Source organism: Lissotriton helveticus, chromosome 10, assembly GCF_964261635.1.
Source record: "Lissotriton helveticus chromosome 10, aLisHel1.1, whole genome shotgun sequence".
NCBI lineage: Eukaryota > Metazoa > Chordata > Amphibia > Caudata > Salamandridae > Lissotriton > Lissotriton helveticus.
Window position 1 is genome coordinate 654,077,918 of NC_136071.1, and position 22,235 is coordinate 654,100,152.

Genomic DNA, 22,235 nt, shown 5'->3' on the forward strand with positions numbered 1-22,235 from the left:
CAAGGATGACGTTTAAAGAGATTTCAAAAAGGATAATTCATTTGCAATAATCAAATATTTGTAAACAACACACAAAAAAAAGCGAACCAAGTGACTCAATAAAAACAAATACTTATACCTTTTCCCCTATTTCTGTGTCCTCCCCAGCAGGTAAAATTTTCAAATCTGGGAGCAGGGCACAGGCGTCCACAATAGTATTGTACCAATCATCCACAAATGTCCTTCCAAATAGAACATTATCACGAAAAGATGCATTCTGAATCCATGTTTGTTGGGGAACATAGGCTACAGAACCCTACAGCAAAAAACAAAAGGTATAGTACTGTTTTTGCCAATAAACAGAGAGAGCAATATTGTCTAACATCAATCACAGCACTTGACAATGAGATTCTACCCAATCTTAATAAAAAAATGTGGATTCTTAAGTCATCAAATAATTTTTTTCATTCACAGAATCTCTCTCAATGAATGTGAAATGTGGTAAAGAGTACCACAAAAGTAAAGTACTCTTTTAGTGCATGAAGAGAGAGGGCGATATTGTCTAACATCAGTTACAGCACTTGACGATTCAACTGGATTCCACCCAATATCTATGAAAATAAACCTGGATTTTTAAGTCATCAAATAATTTGTTTTCCTTCACAGAATCACGCTCAATGCCTGTGCAAAGTGATAAAGAGTACGACAAAGGTTTGAAGTGTGAATGCCAGGAGATGAAAATGAACTCTCTCCAATGTCTGTAAGATTGTTGATGCCCAAAAGCTTAACCAAGTTGGAAATCAATGTCTTGGGTCATGAAGGAAAGTCTGAATCCGATTGTGATGTTCTCATCTATTAGGGTCGTCATGCTTGTATTGGATTGAGTGTCGTATTAAAGCAGTTGCCAGTGTGGGATGCATTCTCTGTAGCTCTCGGAGAGTGACCTGCTTCCACCATCACAATGGCCTCCAGTGTATAATACTCTCACACATAACACCTATGTGTATGCAGGAGGCAGCATTCAACCTGCTGGGGAATGGAGCGTGTGGTTGCTTTAATGCACAAAGAGCAGCTGACTGCCTGACTGAGCAGTTGCACTCTGTGCTTCTCAGCTGGGGATTGTGGTGCGGACAGCTGGCGTAATTATAGAAGCAGAATAAAATACCTTTACTCAGGAAACCTTAGTGAATTGAAGTCTTCTCTCATATCACTTTTTTTATCAGGGTTTACTGAGTCGCAACATAAAGGAATATGGGCACTTCCCCCTACAGGTTTTTAGGTGTACGGTGGTAAACATTTGGTGTCCGGGGGATCGGAAGGACTGATAGGAACCATGAAATCAGTATCTCTAACAAAACTGCAGAGATCAATTTCAAATTTTGAAAAGCAAGTGTATTAGGCATTAGTGTCCATGAACAGCAAATACAATTATAAATAAAAAATAATTATTCCTTTCAAAGTGTTGACAACAATTATTGCGGCACCATCAATGAATCAAAACACACTTTCCTGGTTTTACAACAACCATGTTCCAGTTTGTCTAAGTACACTACACAGTTGCAATAGAATCCAACTGGGAATGGCTCATGACCTTCACACGATTTACATGGAAATCTGTACCTGGGACAGCTTTCCATGTATATTCCCGGGAATGTTTGTGAATTATATATGGTAATCCTACAATTGCACTATGTGTGAATCGGAAAGTGGATATTTACTAGTTTCCCTGTGAATCGAGACCGTTGTGTTACATTATATTCTAATTAACTGTGTGTAATTTAAGCTGGTGTTGTTAAAATCCTAAATCAAATATTGGAACTTGTGTTTGCTCTCGGGGTATATTGACTTCTAACACACACAAATTATACAACTTCAATAGGGTTTGCCATTTGTGCAGTGCTCAAACAAACCCACATCACATCGGAGTAATCAGATCTGTTTCAAAAGCACTCCTCAGGTGGCAAAGGTCTTTTTCAAATTCATGGTTGTGCTTTTAAAACCAACGTCGAATTCTATATATTTAAAGTATTTAATGTTGTTTTCTTTATCCTAATTCGACAATCTGTATTACATAATTCCCATCTTAATCTCAAAGGTTTTAAATATAAGGTACTGTTAGACCTGGCACCTTGGCGTGGGTCTCCCTGCAAGTGCTCCCTATTGTAAATTGATGTATGTATTAGTGACTCCATGATTGGCTGATTTGGTTTACTTGTCAGACCCTAGTACAATGCACTAAGTGTGCTCAGGGCGTGTAAATTCAAATGCTGCTGGTGGGTTTGCAGCACTGGTTGTGCCACCCACAGAAGCAGCCTGTAAAAGTGTGTCTTAGGTCTGCCATTGCAGAGCCTATGTGCAGTCTCGTACTGCAATGTTGACTGGGCAATTGCACCCACTTGCCAGTCCCTAAACCTTCCTTTTTCTGCATATCAGACACCACTATGGTAGGCCCAAGGGCATGGTGCATTGTAAGTATATGGTAGGACAAGCCCTGATGTGTGTGGCATGTCCTAATAGTGAATTACAGCCATTTTTGTTCTTCACTATTGCAAGGCTAACTCTTCCCCATACGCCAGAATGGGCAGTTTGATTATTACATCCTATAATTCTAACTGACTCAGGGAACTAGGTAGTAATTCGAGTTTAGTATGCCTGAACTCAGAATGATAAAATACATCTTTTAGCGAACTTGGTTTTAACATTCTGTGTTTGAAAGTACCACTTTTAGAAAGTAGGTATTTTCTTGTCTAACCATCCAAGCCTGCCTCTGCTAGGTTGTGTATTCCTTGTCTGGAGTTTGGGTGACAGGGGCACAGGGCTGAATAGTGAGATCTACGTGCAGATGGGAGGAAGGAGTTGCACCTGGGACCTGAATAGGGCTGTGCCTTCCTTCCACAATGCTGGCTCCACCTCCTGTGGTGCGTCTGATGTCTCTGCCCTGCAGTGTGAAAGGAAAGAAGGAATCATGTAAACAGAGTGCTCCAGTACTGACCAGAACTGGTTTGGACTAGGCAAAGGCCTCTCTGCCTTCAGAGAACAAAGATAAACTGTGTATAAAAGAGGGGACCCAGACCCCAGAACTTTAGATCACTACTGGGAAACAAGAAGAAACCTTTTCTGAGGAGAGGAACAAGAGAGACTGAGGAGAGACTAGCCCTAAGCTGAAGTGCTGCTTGGGGGATTGGCCTGCAGTGGTTGCCTGACTGCCAAAGAGAGGAGAGAGGAACTTTGTGTGTACTTTCATCAACTTGTGAAGGATCTCCAAGGGCTTGAGAAAGAGCTTGCCCCCTGCTGAAGTCTCGGGGACAACAGACTTCAACCACCAGCTCCCCGAGAGTTCTTTGGAAGTGCCTACAGTTGTGTTGGGCTTTCCGAGGGACTGCGTGTCGCAAGGAGCTGGAAGCGTGACTCACGATGAAGAAGCGTGTTGCCGCCGCAGCCGCTGTCGTCGCATCCCCAGAGAAGAGGATCGACCTCGCTGCATCGACGGAAAAGCGTGTCGCCACCGCTGCAGCTGTCGCATCATCGTTGTAGTGCCTTGCATCGCCGGAGAAGTGGATCGACGTTGCATCATGAGAAGCCGGTGCATCACCGGAAAGCATGTCGCAGGGTCTGTCGCTGCTAGGAAGAATCGTTGAGTCGCCGCACGGCCATCGGGCGTGCATGCATCGTGTCGCATCCAAGAGAAGACGCCATCCTTGTTTCATTGCACCGGATCTTCATCACATCACGGCATTGTGGGGCGCATCGCTGCAGAAGCGCAGTAAGAAACTGACGCATCACCTCCCCTCGTCGAGAAGAACCGACGCATCCACTACGCATCAGTAGGGACCATATGCATCACCGTTCTTGCATGTAAGGAACCGACGCATCACCTTCCCTGCAACACTTTAGTTGTATAGCGTTACGCATCCTTAGGTACATTGACTCAAAAGTGTCGCATTTTACATCTAAAGAGAACTAAGCTAATTCTACCATTTTAAGTACAGTATTGTGGATTTTTGTCATGTGTGATCTTGTGTTAAGTCTATATAAATAATACTTATTTTAAATATTCAACTGGTGTGGTGTCCATCTGTAGTGTTGTCACTGGGTTACTGTATGTGTTCACAAATGCTTTAAACACTGCCTCTGAGATAAGCCTGTCTGCTCTTGCCAAGCTATCAAGGGGAGAACAGGGGTTATTTTGAAGTGTACCCCCTTACCCTGACTAGACGCAATGGTCCCTATTTGTCACAGGTACCTACCTATGCCAACTAGAGACCCCCAAATCTAACAGAATCTTTATATTTTTGAACCTAATGTTTCTTATTCTGGATTTATTGTCTCAGTTGTTCAATTTTGTAAAAGCAACAAGCATACTCAATACTTCAATATAACATATTTGGACTTCACAAAGACTTGCCATAAATACCTGTAACAACAATGAGGGAGACACCTCAGTGAGGGTTTAAGGATGCATATCAGCTTACTAACAAGTCAGTTTCAATGGGCGCAAAACAGGAAATACTTGTAAAAACGCCCCTTACTAAAAACCACAAAAACACTAAACGAGTGATGATTTTACTTGGTTGATGAATTGTATCTTAACACCCTCCTTATGAGCTCTGGCATCCCTATAGCAGCATGCAAATTAATAAAAGATGAAAGATCTTTGTAATTCCCAGAGCAGCGCAGAAGTAGTATTCAAATTGTTTGAACTATGAAATATTTCACACATAATTCATACCTTGATGGCTACACGACCTTCCAGCTTTTCCATTTCACCAAGCAAAGCAGAAAGAAGAGAAGTCTTTCCACTCCCAACATGGCCAACAATTGCTACTAGGGAGCCCCTGGTTATGCTCAGGTTGATGCTGCAGAAAAATTGTAAACGATTTATTCGTCCTGGAACTCATGAGAGACTAAATAATGCAGTACTAGTGTAAAGGACAATATTTACACCATTGTCGACAGACCACAATGCATATGTTACACCATACATTTAAGTGACTTCTGCAAACTGAGCAGACATTTCTTCAAGAAGGTGATCAAGTATGATTATATTTCTGAACTCAATGATGCTGCAACTTTAGTCCGCCGGCAGCTGCTCCGCAATGGCGGAGGAGTGCCGCCCCACTTCCTGGCTCAGAGCCAGCAAATGTAAATTAAAACAATGTTCTTGCATCGTTTTAATTTACATTTGCCAGCTCTTAGCCAGCGCTGCTGGGAGGGGTGGGACCGAGGTGTGGGAGAGGGGAAGAGGAGAGCTAGTGCACTCCACTCCCTAAGTGCGCATATGTTTTTTGGCTGGCCATCTCAAGCTGACCAAAACAAACATGCGCACTTGGATTTCTCCAGCCCAGCTGCACTGAGCAGCCGGGATGGAGAAACCGCACAGACTCTCTGGTCTGAGCAGGGCGTCTTTTCTGCCGGCTAAGACCAATCCTGGACAGGGAGTCTGTCCCAGGGGCTGCTGGGACTAGCAGGCGGGAAGAGGAGAGGCGACGCGAAGAGGCGCGACACTGGAGCTGCCGGCGGCAAATGGTAAGTTTTATTTTTTTATATTCAATTGCCCTCCCCACAACACCTCCTGCACGACCCCCCACCACCACCACCCTTCGTTTATGGCAGCCAACGTTGCTCTAGTCTGGCAAAAATAAAACATTGCAATCTGTTTTGGCGCAAGGACATTTTCTTGTTTCATCTCAATGTGCCAGATGTTTGTAAATAGTAAATATCATCCACACCCAAGACTTGAGCAATCACATCTCCAACAAAGGAACACCATCCTATCGAGGTAATAATGTAATACCTTACTTCGACATATTCCCACCTCCAGACAGTGCACTGAAAAGCATTATATTTCAGAAAATTGGCCAGTCAGGTGGGCACATTGGGAAGAGACGGGAGTGGACAAGGACCTGGATTAAATAGCACCTCGCTTCATTAAAAGTATTGTAAATGTAAATAAGCCCTAAATCATGAAGATCCTAGGGGGCATAGTTACACGGGCATTGCGCCACCGGAGCCCCATGTTTTGCGACCCTCTGGTGGCACTGTGCCCTGCTCCATATTTTCAAGGCAGTGGGCACTGTGCCCTGCTCCATATTTTCAAGGCAGTGCTAAGCCACTTTGCGTGGCTTAACGTCACCTTATAAATATGGTCCTTCTCAATGTAGTTTTCTGCTGCAAAGTGGCATGGAAATGGTGTTGCTGATGGCGTTCCCATGCAACACCCATTGCTTTTTGACACTACTCCAAATTTACAAGGATCTGTAAATCTGAAGCAGTGCCAAAAACGTATGCCCCCCGTGGAGGTGTAAGAGTGGCGCAACAAGGAGAAATACTTTTATTTTCCTCGTTTTTGCTCTCTCTATGTGTGCTGCATCCTGCAGCACACTTAGAAGGAGCAAAACGCCATTGATGACTGCTTTTGTGCACAAAGGTGCCCAACAACAATCATCCCTGCAACGTAGGCACCCTTTCACCATGGTGCAAGTTTGCCTGTGCTGGTGCTAGGCTGCTTTATTTGCGCCGGTGGTAGTACAGGAATTAGTCATATTGTTGTAAATACAGCGCATTCCTGTACTTAGAAAATGAAGCATCTCGCTTGTGGCACTGCGTTGCACCATTTTCTTGTAAATATGCTCCCAGGTTTCCAACCAAATAAAAAGGAAAAGAATTGAGGAGTAAAAATACCATGAAATAATGCTGGAATGAAAGTGTGTATCAGAGAGAAACACCAAAGCACTTAAATTAATGCAGGAAATTTCTAGCAAATATAATTTTAACCAAAGAACACAGGGACATATTTACAAGGGTGCCACCGGAGCACCACAATCTGAGGCAGTGCCATAAACATGTAAGAGTGGCGCAACAAGGAGAAATATTTTTATTTCTCCTCATTTTTGCTCTTTCTAGCTCACATAGAAGGAGCAAAACGCCATTTATTATTGTTTTTGTGCTGAAGGTGTCCCTACCTGCACAACAACAATAATCCCTGGTGCAAGGGTACCTGCTTTGGCGCTAGGCTGCTTTTTTGCACTAGAAAACACAACAAAATGATGGAAGGAGTGCTGACACTTTTCAACCAGTCACCCCCAGTCACAGATCAGGGTTAAATCAATTGTTCTTTTGCTTACCATGCCACCACCCCAGCTTAGGCCCAGCCATATGCAAATCAGTCTTGACCCTGTTCCTCATGGAAACAGTCCAGGCGAACTGCAAAGCCAGGTCCTCCCTGGACCAGAAATAAGCATCCTGGGACCGGTTTCAGGGTATTACCCCTCATCAGCCAGGCTGACTTGAATCCAGTGGCACCGCAAGCAAGAGACCCAAGTCTGGGCATACCCTTGGCCACTTAGGGTGAACATAGAAAACACAATAAGATGATGGACGGAGTGCAGAAACTTTTCAACCACTCACCCCCAGACACAGACCAGGGTTTAATCCATCGTTCTTTTGCTCACTATGCCACTTCAGTTGGGACCCAGCCACTTGATAATCACTCTTGACCCTGTTCCCCATGGGAACAGCCCATCTCGAACTGCAAAGTCAGCTCCTCCCTGGACCAGAAACAAGCATCCTAGGACCAGTTTCATCATTTTTTCAGTGGCACACGGGTGAGTACACCAATGCAACGTATTCTTGTAAATACAGCGCATCCCGGTACTTAGAAAATGACACCGCTCGGTCCAGCAACATTACTTGCGGCACTAAGTTGAGCCATTTTCTTGTAAAAAATTCCCCCAAATGTGATGTTAAGGCTATATGTTATATCTTTACAAATATCCTCACATGTGTTCCTAACTAATGACCACAAATACGCTAACATACAGGCACAAGTCCTATATAAATAGTGCAGGTGACTCATCATATGTAGTGTGCAATGATGTCACATGGAGTGACATCACAGGAAGTGATATCACAGGCCTTTCATATTCCTCATTTTATGGAACTGGAGATATTTAATAAGTATAGATATGTTTATTATTTGGGTTATTTTGATTGTAAATATAAACGTTTGAAATGTATGTATTGCTATATAAACTACACACACGTTTATCTACTATGAATGCTAAGCAGTGATTATTTAGGGGAAAGAAACACAGTTGTATTCGTAAATAATAATGCATGGGAGGCGAAGCATATAGTCGGCCAAGATGGAGTGCTCCTGAGATCGGACCGTTCAGCCCCTGGCAAAAGTGTTCTTTACCAGGAGGGACACTGGGCAGCAGGTCAAGAGTTACCATATTGAACTCTGGTGTACAGGTCTGTTCCAGCAGAGGGAGCAAGTGTCCCTCTCGGGTTGCCATAGCTGCTGAAGTTCGTCACTCTCCCCCGGTCGGAGAAGTGACGAGGGCACTCAACTCAAGTCAGGCTTCTAAGCATCTGATGCAGCGCTTCAAGGGTGAACTTGAGCCTAGAGACTTGGCAGTGGGTGGGGTAGCAGATAACAGCAACAGATGGGAAACGAACAACACGCTGGAATGTAGCATGCATTTCCGCCTATCTATCAACAAACTGGAACCATCCCTGCCAACCACACCCAGTGAAATCTGGCCCCTGGGTCGCAGGGCAGCGTGATCTGGGCGATATCTTGGAGAACCATTCCCTTTCTATCTTGAAAGAATAGCTCATTCATTTATCAACCACTTTCGATGTTTACATCATGGCAGAAAAGAGAAAAAAAATCTTCTGTGAAGGAGTTCTTTAATTTCTCGATTCCACTAGGCGCAGTCACCAGCGTCTCAAGTCACCCCATGGGGGAGGATATTAACCATGGAGAAAGCTATCTAGCAACGTCATGGACATTGAGCGCGCCCAGGAAAGACTAAGGCGAAAGTTGGGTCCTCAGAAACGTTCTTTACATAGGTTCCACGATGCTTACTCAGTGTGTCTGCAAGTTCTTATTAATCTGCCAATATTATTCAATTCTCTAAAGTGGGTTTAGTTATAAAATTTAAAACTGAAACATTTAAAAAAGCATTGTAATGTGAAGCAACTTTAAATTGAAGGCTACAAATTAAGTAGGCATCCATTGCTTGATTCCTAGGAGCACCACAACTAGAGCAAACAGAATCTAATAAGGGCGATTTGTGGCTTCAAGTGAAGCACTGTTTTGCACCCACAAAAAAGAGCATGTATAAGAAGCAATTCTAGCATATCGCTTCATCTTTTTAAAAGTAGCACATTTTGAAAAGCTATCACCTTCCATTAAAATAAAAATGTTGATCTTTGTACATTTTCTATTGTGAATTAAATATTTCATAGTTTGGGTATTTGTTTTATGTATGCCTGTTTCTCTATATATGCGTACTGCTTTGAGTTTCAAATCAGAGAAATCGAGGATTCTGGGAATACCGGAAAAGGAAACTTGGGACCTACACACTGATGCTTCACCTGTTGATGATGGCTCTCCTTTGATAAGGATGGGTTATAGTCTTCCTCCAGGCCACATGATTTTACTGGCACTATTGAGTTGATACTTGGGACTCCAAAAGGTGTAAGACTCATTTCCTCCTCTTCCATCCTCCTCTCACAGTTCCTACATATGAGTTCATTCATACAGAACCTAATTACCAAACTTCACTTTTCCTTCCCAATTCAAGATTACTTATGAGTATAAACACATGACTTCCTGGAAAGGATTCCTGTTTCTTTTTTTCTGCAGCCGATTACCAACTTGGCTACAGGTATGCATGTTCTTTTATTTTATTGAGACCTGCTATACCAGTTTTATTATTGGTTTTGTGGTCATGTTCGCATGCAGAGCATGCAAGGTCACCAGGCGCGTCTGTGGCTTGCTTAGCAGCTTGTGATGGCTTAAGGGATACTTATGTGGTTGTTTTTTTTTTTCACTTCTTCTCCTGGTCTCGGTATGCACGGCAGGCGCGTGGCGTCTCTGCCAATGTATTGTGAAGCGCTGCACTGTGTTGCTGATACATTTTGTGACATGGGAATTGGCAGTCGCCTGCTTTCAAAATGGCGCCTCTACTCTATCCGGCGGCGTGTTCTTGTTCTTCCATCTGTCTGGCCCAACGCAGTTGCAAGCAAATGAGGAGCATGCTTGTTGACAGTGTTGCCCCGACACCCCGCTGGCTTTCAAGTTGAGTTTCCTGTGTCAGTCTGTTTTTGATTCTTTAGTCTTGCTGGTCTGTTCGTGCAGACTCTCACTTTGGAGATTGAGGGTTCAGATCTTGGTGTTGCAGTGGTCTTTTCTATGCTCTGATTTCTTTGGGTTTGCTGTCTAAAGTCTGTATGCTGCAGAGACCCTGGGATTTTCTTGCACTTTGACAGTTTTGGTCAATACTGTGGTGGTGGTTGGGCCATCTGCTGGGCTCTTGTGGCCTCTTCTCTTCTCAATATGGTTGCTGCTGTGGCTGCCTTTCGGGTCCGGGAGGGGACGCCCCCTGGTTAAACATTCTAGGTTAGAACATTTCATGGAGGGGGAGTATGGCCCTTACAGGCCGTTTTGTGCAGTGTCATGATATTTTCCTGGATTTGCATTGGACTAACTTCTCTTGCAATTGCTTTTTTAATCTGTTTTGTCGGATATCCTCATGTAGTGCCCCCCGCCAGCTGGGTGACTTAGGGTCTGGCTCAGGTAGCGGCTCAGGTAGCGGTGGCTCGCTCTTGCAGCCCTCCCAGTACCGGTGGTCCCGCTCCTCTGCTGGGCTCGGGAGCAGGAATTTTGGACCATTGATTGCTTCAGTTATGGGAGGTCACATTGGCTCTCATGAGTGCGAGGTCTAGTTCCAGCCTAGTTCTTATCTACTTTGCTCATCAGTTTGCCAATGGTGGGCGACTCCTATTCTCTATTGCTGGGTGACCTAGTGAGGCAGGTCCTCCAGGGTATAAGTGTGCAGGTTTGCCATTCTCTTACTTTGTCATGGAGGGAACGCTTGCTTCTGCGTGACGCCTTGCTGTAGTTTCCTCGGAGTGAGGTGTCATGTGCTTGTGTTTGGCCTGTTAGGAAATAGTGCTATTTTACATGTACACAGTTCTTTCCTAAAGTTGTCTTCACTTTGTCACAACAACTTTTGACACACTTTTGCATTTGTGACACTTGGGTTAGTTTCTTGGAAACACCGACCTTGCTGATACAGAGAACTTTGTGAGAACTCTATCACTCTGCCTTGACATTCTGTACTAGGCCCTCACATGGGTTTTACAAATGTGTTTGTTATTATCTCCATATGGCGACACAGCTATCTGTGTAATATTAACAAAGGCAGCCTTATCACAATCTTGGCCCAAGACAAGGATGCCTTTTCTATATATAACCTTTTGTTTCCCAAGTATAATCAGAGGAGACACTTATGCTGACTTAGGGGTCCCTGCATGCTGAAGCTTTCGCTCAGCAGGTGACTGACATCTCCGTGAGGGGTGTCCAGTTTTTGACCAAGACAGGGTTCTACACTCTTACCCACCAGGTAAAGCAGTTAGATCATCCAGAAGGGGGTTTCTTAGCAGAATACACATTCACACCTTGTTGTTATTGTTATTGTTATCTGGGTTTTATATAGCGCCAAATCACCGGCAGGTCTCTAGGCGCTCCTGACAAATACAGTAACAACAAATGGATATACAGGCAGAAAGGTACCAGCGTAACACCGGCTCAGATGACGCAGAAGGCTTCCCTAAATAAGAACGTTTTCAATGATTTCCTAAAGGGAAGAAGCTTGGTTTCTCTGCGAAGAGTCTCCGGCAATTTATTCCACATCTTTGGTAATTGGACAGAAAAGGATCTCCCACCCTTTGTTGCCATTTTGAAACGCGGGCACGACAACAGTTGGGAATTGGAGGATCTCAGTACCCGTTTGGGATTATAGATATTAAGTCGTTCCTTTATATAGACAGGCGCATTCCCATAAATTGCCTTATGGGCGATACATAGGCTTTTGAATTCCACCCTTTGCTTTACAGGGAGCCAGTGTAATCTCTGTAGCAATGGGGAGGCATGGGTCTGTCTGGGTGATCTAAAAATCAGCCGTGCTGCGTCGTTCAAAACAACCTGCAGACGGCTGATCAAGTTTTTTGGCAGCCCTAGATATAGTGCATTTCCGTAGTCAATCCTTGAGATTATTGTTGCCGAAACAATGGTTCGGAGCATATTCAAGGAAAGTAGGGGAACTAGTTTGCACAATTGCCTAATTAAATTAATACAGGTTCCGACAACAGAGGATACTTGGCTAGCCATCGTCAGTTCGTGGTCGATTTTTATACCAAGGCTCTTTACATTAGGGCATGGTTTTGGGGTGGGGCCAAGTTCTTTGGGCCAGAACAAGTCGCTCCAAGGCGAACTGGCGGTTAAAACCACCAGGACCTCCGTTTTTTCAGGGTTTATTTTCAGCAGGTTTGCTGTCATCCAGCTCACAGTAAACCTAAGTATATTCTGGGCCTGGGTCTGAGCCGATGTCGTATTGTCTATACTCAGCAACAGCTGAGTATCGTCAGCATAATTAAAAATTCTGCAACCCATGTTTGCCAGGGAGTCTATCAGTGGTTGTAGGTAGAGGTTAAATAGAAGTGGTGATAGTGCCGACCCCTGCGGGACTCCACACTCAAGAGCACCCACTTCCGATACACAATCCACTAATTGAATTCTCTGAGTCCTCCCTGATAAGAAGGATTTTAGCCATTGAAAGGCCAAGTCCTCTATCCCAAATGCGGCCAGTCTGTCTAAGAGCAGGGCATGGCTGACAGTATCAAATGCCGCTGAAAGATCTAAAAGTATCAGGGCACTTTGTTTTTTACTGTCAGCCATGCATCTAAGCTCATCCAGCACCGAGAGCATTACTAACTCGGTGCTGTGATGTGCGCGAAACCCCGCTTGACGCTCCTGGAGAAGATGATGTGACTCCAGGAATGAAGACAGGGATTTTAGCACATGTTGTTCCAAAATCTTGGACAGGAAGGGCAGCTGGGATATTGGCCTATAGTTTTTCAGACAGGCCGGGTCCGCCCCGGCTTTTTTATCAGGGGCTTGACACGGCCCTCTTTAAAGCTAGCTGGTAAAAGGCCTGTGTCTAGGGAGTTGTTTAAGAGGCAGATAATATGATCCTCTAAAACAGGAAGCCCCACGAATCACCTTAGACATGTAGGTTAGAGTTTGCATCGTAGGAGTACGCTAGAATGTAATAATACTGTATACAAATACATATACAAGTTGTCTCAGCAAGATGGTGGAACTCTTTGTTTTATTCACCGTCTTGACACTAATAACTTTTGTCTGCTTCTATTGATTATTGCAGCACATATTTTCTATACAAGAACCACTTTGGTAAAAAAAATATTGAACAACGTTCCTTCTTGTATACTTTGTATATTTCTCTGAGCGAACAAGAGAATGAGTGTCTTAGCGAAAAGTTCTAGATGTGTCACCACCGTTCCTGAGGGAACAGGGTCATCATGTTTAGTAGTTTATATCAACAATTAGGGTTTGTGTTGTTCCTATAAAAACAAAAGAGAGGGGATAAAGGAAACAGTACTAGTGTTCCAGTAAGGGGCTGTGCTCCAAATAGGAGCAAATGCCCTCACACACCCCAAGGGGGTGTCATGCTTCATTACTGGGCAAGCTCCTCGTCGGGCCGGTGCTGCAATGCCCGATGGGCACCCACGATGGGGCTCTTTGCTGGAGGTCTTTTCATATATGCCGTATGATGAAGTGGGGGTGAGAGGTTGGGGAATTTTGTAGTGTGTGAGAGAGTTGTTTAACAGTAGTGAATTAAAACAAGTATAGTGCCGCTCTTTGTCAATTAACTTTATTGATGGAATCACTACCGTAGTTAAGTATACAGGATACAGTTGTCCTAATAAAACTATTCAATGTGTGATCTTAAATATAGTCAACATGTTTCTCGCCATTGTAAGTCCAGTGGACTGCAGTGTGGTGGATTGGATTGCAGTGGGTGGATTGGATTGACTAGGGTGGGTTGGATTGGGGCATTGAATTGCTGCGTGGTGAACAGGATTGGGATGGTGTGGATTGGATTGAGGTGGATTAGGGTGGGGTGGGGATGGCTGGAGTGGGATGGACTGGAGTGAGGTGGATTGGAGTAGAGTAGATTGGATTTGGCTGGATTGGGTTGGGGTGGGTGGGTTGGATTGGAGTGGAATGGATTGGGGTGGGGTAGATTGGTTTGGGGTGAGGTGGATTGAATTAGGGTGAGGTGGAGTGGAGAGGGGTGGATTCGAGAAGGGGGATTTAGAGAGGGGTGGATTATTTCGAATTGGAGTGCGGCAGATTGTTTTGGATTGGGGTAGACTGGAAACGGTGTACTTTGGAGAGGAGCAGATTGTTTTGCTTTGGAACTGATTGGAGTGGGGCAGATTGTTTTGGATTTGAGTGGGGCTGATTAGAGTGGTTCATAATGTGTTGGATTGGAGTGGGGCAGATTGTTTTTGATTGGAGTGGGCAGATTATTTTAGATTGGAGTGGTGCATATTGGAATAGGGCAGATTGTTTTGGACAGGACTGAGGTAGATTGGATGGTGACAGATGGTTCTGGATTGAGTGGGGCAGATTGAAGTGGGGTAGATTGTTTTGGATCAGAGTGGGGTGGATTGGGGAGGGAGTGAGGTGGATTAGGGAGGGAGTGGGGTGGATTTGATTAGGTGGGGTGAGGTGGATTGGATTGGTGTGGCCTGGGGTGGATTGGATTGGTGTGGGCTGGGGTGGGCTGGAGTGGTGTGAGGTGAGGTGAGGTGTATTTTGAAGGATTGGAGTGGGGTGAATTAGACGGGAGTGAGTGGATTGCGTGAGGTGGGGTGGATTTGAGTGGGGAGGATTGGAGTGGAGTGGAGCAAACTGGAGTGAGGCAGACTGGAGTGGATAATTGTTTTGGATTGGAGTGGGGCAGATTGGAGTGAAGCAGATTGATTTGTGTTGAGCGGGGCAGATTGTTTTGGTTTAGAGTGGGGGCAGACTCGAGTGTGGCAGATTTAATTGGGGTAGATTATTTTAGATTGGAGTGAGGCAAATTGGAGTGTAACAGATTGTTTTGATTTAGAGTGGGACAGATTGTTTTAGATTGGAGTGTGGAAGACTGGAGTGGGTTAGATTGGAGTGCGGTGGGTTGAGAGGATGGGAGTGTGGTGGATTGGAGTAGATTGAGTTGGGGTGAGTGGTTTGGATTGGAGTGGGGTGGGGTGGACTGGATTGGAGTGTGGAGAATTAGATTGGTCTTGGGTGGATTGGTGTGAGGGGGGGCGGATTGGTGTGGACTATATTGGGGTGTACAGCATGATTATGTGTTAAAGCATAATTTTAGAAATTACACAGAAGAAAGAAATGATGTTGCCTTTCAATAAAATAATCCTCATCTTCTGAGAACTATGCCCACGAGCAAAAACAAAAGAAAACACGAGTGCAACGTGAGAAAAGAAGACTTGAAGAGTAAAAAAAACGTAACTATAGAAAATAAATCTTTGCAATCATGTTTGTCCTACTGGGCAAATTTTTGCCTTTTACACGCCTTCTGTTTGCAGGGCACTAAAAGTTAAACGGAACAAAATAGTACCACGATCACGTTGGGAGAAGCAGATGGGCAGCGATTAGGTTGAATCAATCAGTGCTTGGTCCCTGCTTCACAGAGAGGAACAGAAATTATGTTAGGCCTGCTTTGACGAATTAAGAGGCTGTAAAGAAGAGTGCCACGCAAGCCAACAAACGGTAAGCAATGGGCAGGTTCTAAGCCCTTTTATGTATACAACAGTGTCTTGCAACCGAGACGCATGCGCTAGCTAGCACATGCTCTAGCAGGCTCGACCCTAAGAAAAACCTACATAGAAATGTAAAAGTAACATATTTGCTTCACTTTTACTTTCTGTAAATTACTTGCTTGCATTCCACATAACAAGGATGAAAAGAGGAGATGGAGGAAGCGTGAGAGCATTTTGGCATTTAGAGTCACCCACCTTCCCGAGCCAATCATCTTGTGCAAGTATATATGAGTCTGATTAAATTGCTTTTATACCACTATTGAATCTGTCCATAAACACAGCATTGCCTTTGAAACAATCTTTGACTAGTGATGGTCAAATAAAAACTATAATTTTTCCTTCAGTATTTCAGTACACAGGAACTCGCCACCACCCCCCATTTACCTTCCCTGTTTCTCTACTGTTGATGATCACCTACCCCATTAGACATCTAATTTACCGACTCTTCTCCTGCTCTACTTAATTTAGGCAGGCATACCAAAATCTTTGATAAAACTTTGACACTTGATCAATCCAGTCCATCAGAACAAGTAGAACAAGATATTTGTTGTTCACATAAAAAAGAAAAAAGGGTGATCTCCTTTAATTATTATATAAAGTAAGTTTATTTATTTTAAAGAATACTTTACAAGTTTTTTTAGCAGTTGTTTGGTGTTGATGTATTTCTTTCCCTATTTGTGTGTTCAACTAGCATCAGATCACTGAGTCATTGTAAAATATGATTGTAGCGATTGACAATGTATTAATTAATCTTGGTTTGTTTTGGTATGCAATAAATGTATATCTTTTTTACATAGCTTTAGTTGCGCTACATGATAGGCCTAAATTATGAATTAATTCCGTCATTGTGATTAAGTCAATATTCATTGTTAATAAGCTTTACAATTCACTCTAAATCATTTTCTTATCTTTCCCCTTAAGAGTAATTTTTCTTTTTCTGGTTAGGCCAGCATCAAAACACAAAACTGTTACATTCTCACACTGTTAAGAAATTATCAATGGTGGGCCCCTCCCACCTCATAACTCCTCATATGCCCTTCCCGTAACTAAGGGGTGCTGCCTGAGGAGTTAACTCCCCAGCCCCACCAAGAGAAAACATCGTAAATGCATGTGATGGAATAATAGCCTTGCCGATGTTGCGGCGCAAGCAAGGTACCAGCGACGGCCAAGAGTTCAAAAGGAGAGGGTGGGAAGGGGGGGGGGGGGGTCTTCCGAGGCGCTCTCAGCGTCAGGCTAAGAGGGTTGTGTTCTCTCTGAAATTAGATGGGGTACACGGCCCACCCATGTCCACCCCCAACATTTGCTCTTTACCATATTATAGATGGACTGTGGTCATGAAAGACTATTGATCACTTCTTGGAGTAGTATTGAAAGCAACAAAACAAATAAGCAACCTCATTTTTTTTCTAGTTCTAATTCAATATAAATTGTTATACCTTCAAACCAACAACTAATTTTGATGCTGTTATTCCATGCAAATAATCCTAATTATTCTGAGCTCGTCTCTTCATAGTCGCCATCTTTACTTCATGCAGCAAGTTCTTCTCTAAGAAATAGCACATTTTTAAGCCCTCCTTCTTACTCTGAGGACGTCTGTATTTGGTACTCAGCCCCATTTGCACCACCCTATCAGTGCCATTTCTGTCAAAGACGCAGTCCCCAAATAATATTCTAGATCAGATCAGGTCCCAGAGCTAAAGGTTTCTGCATCACAGATCAGACTCATCGTGCTTTCCAAGCAGCACACTGGACCCATGTATCAGAAAGAACAGTGAAGAAATTACAGGATCAGATTTAAGTCACATCTGATGTAACTGTATACTGCTAACAACTCCGTCTAGCGCTTCAGCAGCATTCTTGAATTACCTGTAGTTACTGCGGGTGATCAGCAAAATAGAAGTTACCCTTTTATAGGTCTGGGCTGATAGCACAGCTGTGATGCAGGCCTACTGCTTACAATAGACATACAGGGGGCTTTGAGACTTCTCCTTTCAGCCTTTGGCTTTCTTCAACCAGCCTTCACCTGTCACTTATTTGCACAGCCCAGTGGAGGATTCAACTTTCACCTCATGCTTTCGACTGCTTTAACGTATCCAATCCAATACTTTATTGTTTCAGTTTTACAAATGTAAGCAATACAATAAAAGATAGATACCACAACATTTATAAATACAATCCAGTGTAAACATATTGTTGGGTCAAGTCATAGTGCATGCTCAGCAACTGACAGTCTGAATTAAGTCATGATGGCCGTGCTGGAGACTAGCTTTAGTAAGTGGAGCTAGAAACAGCTTACCAGAGGCACTAGCCAAACAACTTCTACATCAACTAGACGATATTGCTGACCACAAGTATCAAGCTACCATAATATTGACATAAATACGTATTAAATAGAAACAGGTTTAGACATTGCCTTGTTGAAATAGGCACTTCATGCCAAATGGCCAGTAACAGTATCAAAACTGTTACGTCATCATAAAAATAGATTACCTTTTTCTTTTAAAAAGAAAGAAGTTTCGACAGTGCCTCATGCAAATAAGCAATTTATACGTTAGTATGCCTGATGTTCTTCTATAAGAGAGGTATACCCTCTATATATTTTTTTCTTTGGTGCCCTTCACGGTTAGTGTATTGGTGAGGGTAGACTTAGATTCAGCCCTGATGAATGGCCAAGACCTTTTGGCTCAATAGAAACATGTTGGCTAAATCAGTCAGTAGCACGTAATGGTCATAGCAACCATATTCATCCTCTGACAACACCTCACGGTTTTTAACAAGCACAGGAAACCACCTTAGTAAAGGATACTTTTGTGGATTATCCTAAGGCTTTTTATTAATTGAACTGGATCCAAATTGTATTCTGAAAAAATAAGTAATTTCTGAGAACTCCCTCAGGTCAACCTCACCGTAAGCTCAAGTCCGCCCAGGTAATACCACCTTACCAGGGTGGGACAAGGTGGCAAATGATAAACCACGTCACATTACATGAGTGAGCCTACCTCGTCCAATTCTTGGAATTGCCCTGTTATACTTTAATGGAGTGTTATTGATAATACCTGTAGCTAGGGGTGTCACATCAATCCTTATGTTTGATTGATTCCTTTATGCTTGCAGCATTTAACGTTTTGGAGTCTGAAAAGTTCTAGGGCCAGATGTAGGAGCCCTAATACCGGTCGGAAACAGCCGATTTCGTCCGTTTCCGACCGGTATTCGGGGTTTCAGATGTAGGGGGCTTAAAATTACAGTATCGGTATATTTACCGATTCGGTAAAATTACTGATTCTGTAAATTACCGAATCGGTAAATATACCGATTCTGTAATTACAAATGTAGGTGGCACGCTTTACAGTGCCACAGGCCCTTAAGAGTCGGTATTTTACCACACAATCCTATTGTGTGGTAAAATACCGAATTCAGGTGTGCATGCACATCTGTGCATGCACACCTGTGCAATGTGACACACAGACATGCCCTTAGGGCATGTATGTGTGCCACATGGCACACAAGCCTGTACTTAGGGTGCTAGAGGGTGTCAAAGTGACACCCCTTGCACCCTTCCAGGATTCGGTATTTACCGATTCTGTAAATACAGAATCTGTATTTCCCATTGATTCCTATGGGCTTCAAAGCCCATAGGAATCAATGGGAAATACCGATTCTGTCTTTACAGAATCGGTAAATACCGAATTTTACAGATTCGGTAATTCAGATTTTAAAATTACCTACATCTGCCCCCTTCCCATTTACAGACTCTTAAATACCAAATCGGTAAAATTCGGTATTTAAGAGTCTGTAAATGGGAATTACCTACATCTAGCCCCTAGTGCCTTATGTACAGAATTTAGGAATTGCCTGTTCCTAATTGCAGTCCTCTGCAAGTCGCAATTAGGAAATCCTAATGTACAAAAATGTACAAGTTAGTAACAGCGATTCCTAATGGGGGTCACAATAGATTTACCTCATTACTATTAATGACAAAGTTTGCAATTTATGATCCATTAGGAATTGCACCCATTACACAGATGGTGGCCTGCTGGGATCAGCAGACCACCATGTCTGTGACTGCTTTTTAATACAGTAATAGTAATGGTTTTGGCCATGTTGCTCCTCCTCAGTAGGTGCAGCTGGAGCCCAGGTCCCATGTATGAGCAAACACTCTGCACTTATGATGTCTCCCATTCGCAATTACTCGAGGCCTCACTTTGGTCAATCATTTAGTTTGTACACTGAGCAACTCCAATCAGGAACCAACCATATGCAAACCAGCCTTGGTGCAGCTGTAGTAATAGGAACAGTCCTGCCTGAGCTACAATGTTGTGTTTTCTCTAAAGGTGAACAGAAGCCACCTAGACTGTTTTAGCATTGTTGGGCTTCATTGCTGAATATATAAATAATAAAATAGCAATAAATAGCAAATTGAAAATTATATATTTACCTTTGCAGACAGGGTGCATCTGTCCTAGACCAAGAAAAAGATCCATCTTCGATTTCAATGTCATCTGTTATGAACAAAACAGTGGTATGAAACCAGAATGCAGCAAGGAACGAACGCATTTAAATACAATAGCATAGATGCCAATTAGGGGTCACAACTTTTTAAAGGGTTGTTTAGTGAGGGTTAGAAAGTCCCTCTCGTTCTAAGTAAGCTCCATTTTCCATTCTATAACAAACTGAATGTGATATTTTAGAGTTCAGGTCAAGGCTCTATATTGTTTTTTTGTGTGCCAGATATTTAGAGGTTCACTTCAGCCATTTTTAGACATCACTAGGCAAAGCAATAATCGGAAGATCCACTCATAATCACTGGTACCTTTAAAGATGAATCTATCCTCTTAGGGTAGATAACTCGGCTCTGTTTAAATCCTTGACCTATGAGTTCAAACTCACAACTCCCATATATAACCTTACGTTCCGTATCCTAAACTAACGGAGATTATTAGGAATATACAAAAGAACATATGGTACACTGTCCACGTGAGTGATAAAAAGATAGCTCTAAATGTCTACGGTAAGGTTCTCATCTAGTGAGTCTAAACTCCTAGGTTTTTTTCCTTTCTGTAGCCTCACTATTAAACTTCACTGAGATCTATATATTGCATCAGTCATCTTACTCTTCTATGTTACTGGACCAACCCTTTGCCCAGTTGTAGAAAGAGTGTAAAGTGAAACAAGTGAGGCCTCCAGACATGTGCACATAAATTAAGTGTACCCTATATGCGCAAATGGTCAGCCCTGCAAAACACTATGACAATTTTAAAGTAGGGGTGTAGAGACAGGGTCAATCAGGAAGGGAAAATATGACCCAGCACCAAAATAAAAATGGCCCATAAATGAATAACTTAGCTGAAAACGTGACCCACATTTGCAAATCGGGGACATTTTGAACTTGTAAAGACCAGCTGCATAGGTGTTGTGCAAGGAATGGGAGACTTCATGTATTTGTGCTTCCTGCAGGCAACATTCCTGGTAATATCAGGGAAATTAACAGTAAAAACCGGCCCACCAGGCCATAAATCAGGCCCGGAACCGGAAATATAAAACTGGCCCACATACTACCCTGTTAAATTAGCCCTTCTGGAATTGCCAGATTCCCCGATTGCTCAGTGCGACCTATGAAGCCTGCTTTGCTGATTTTGCCACTGTACCGAACGACCATCACCTAGGAGGCCCAGAGGCTAAAACTAATTTAAAAAGGTGCTATGGTGCAGTCAGGACTAATGTACTTTTTTTTAAAAGTGCCAAAGCGCTAGATGTAGCATGGTCCGTTTTTCATGTATATATGTAGCCATATTGAACAAAAGCTACACTGCTATACAGCATGACTGCAAATCATTGCCAAAGTCGTCAATGCCTATGCTGTACATAATGAACAGAAGGCAATGGCAGAGCCAATAGGGTGAAAAGAGAGATCTATTTGCTTTGCCAATGCTTGTTAGGTCCCGACACAACACCCCTGTGATTCTGAGCACATCATTTAATCTCCTCATGCATTATAAAGAAAAGAAAATATGACATTTAATAAAAAATCCGATCACATAAAGAAAGACATTTCGGCCCATGTCTTACTGAAAATGTATTTGGAATCAGATGACATCTGATGTTACAATAAATATCCATTTCAGTAGAGAAAAGGGTTTCTTTGAAGTCTGTGTGGCATAGTAAAGAATAGCTACAAATGGCAAGCGATTCAACAAGGACGACAGGAAAGAAGAAAAAAATAAAAGTGGTACCTCAGTCTGCACTAGGACCATTAATCAAGCTGAAGCAATTAGTACTTAGTCCATGCTCCAGGCGAAAGAAGAGGAAGTGAAGCCAGCATGTGCTGGCCAATTAGAGGGAGCAAATAAGAGTGCTAATGAAGCCAAGGAATTTTAAGCAATGGGGGAGCTGCAAGACCCTTCATTTTCACAATATCTCTCGCGAACGTTAGCACATGCAGCAAATGTGTTGTCACCGGCGAGACCTAAAATAAAGCATGGGATATGATAGTGCAGATTTGAGACAAGAATGCTTTAATGCTTTAAAAGAAATCCATAATTCAAGTTTCA

At 43.1% G+C, this 22,235-nt stretch overlaps 1 protein-coding gene across 4 annotated transcripts in view; it reads right to left on the reverse strand.

The window, feature by feature from the left end:
• LOC144784431 (multidrug resistance-associated protein 1-like) overlaps positions 1–22,235 on the reverse strand; it is a 1,265,484-nt gene that overhangs the window by 528,048 nt on the left and 715,201 nt on the right. For all 4 annotated transcript variants that reach the window (XM_078663181.1, XM_078663182.1, XM_078663179.1 and 1 more), the window contains 3 exons: positions 20,123–20,186; positions 4,709–4,835; positions 119–295 (listed from right to left, as the gene is read on the reverse strand). In XM_078663181.1, coding sequence (XP_078519307.1) covers positions 119–295; positions 4,709–4,835; positions 20,123–20,186 — 368 coding nt within the window. The remainder of the gene's footprint in view (positions 1–118; positions 296–4,708; positions 4,836–20,122; positions 20,187–22,235) is intronic.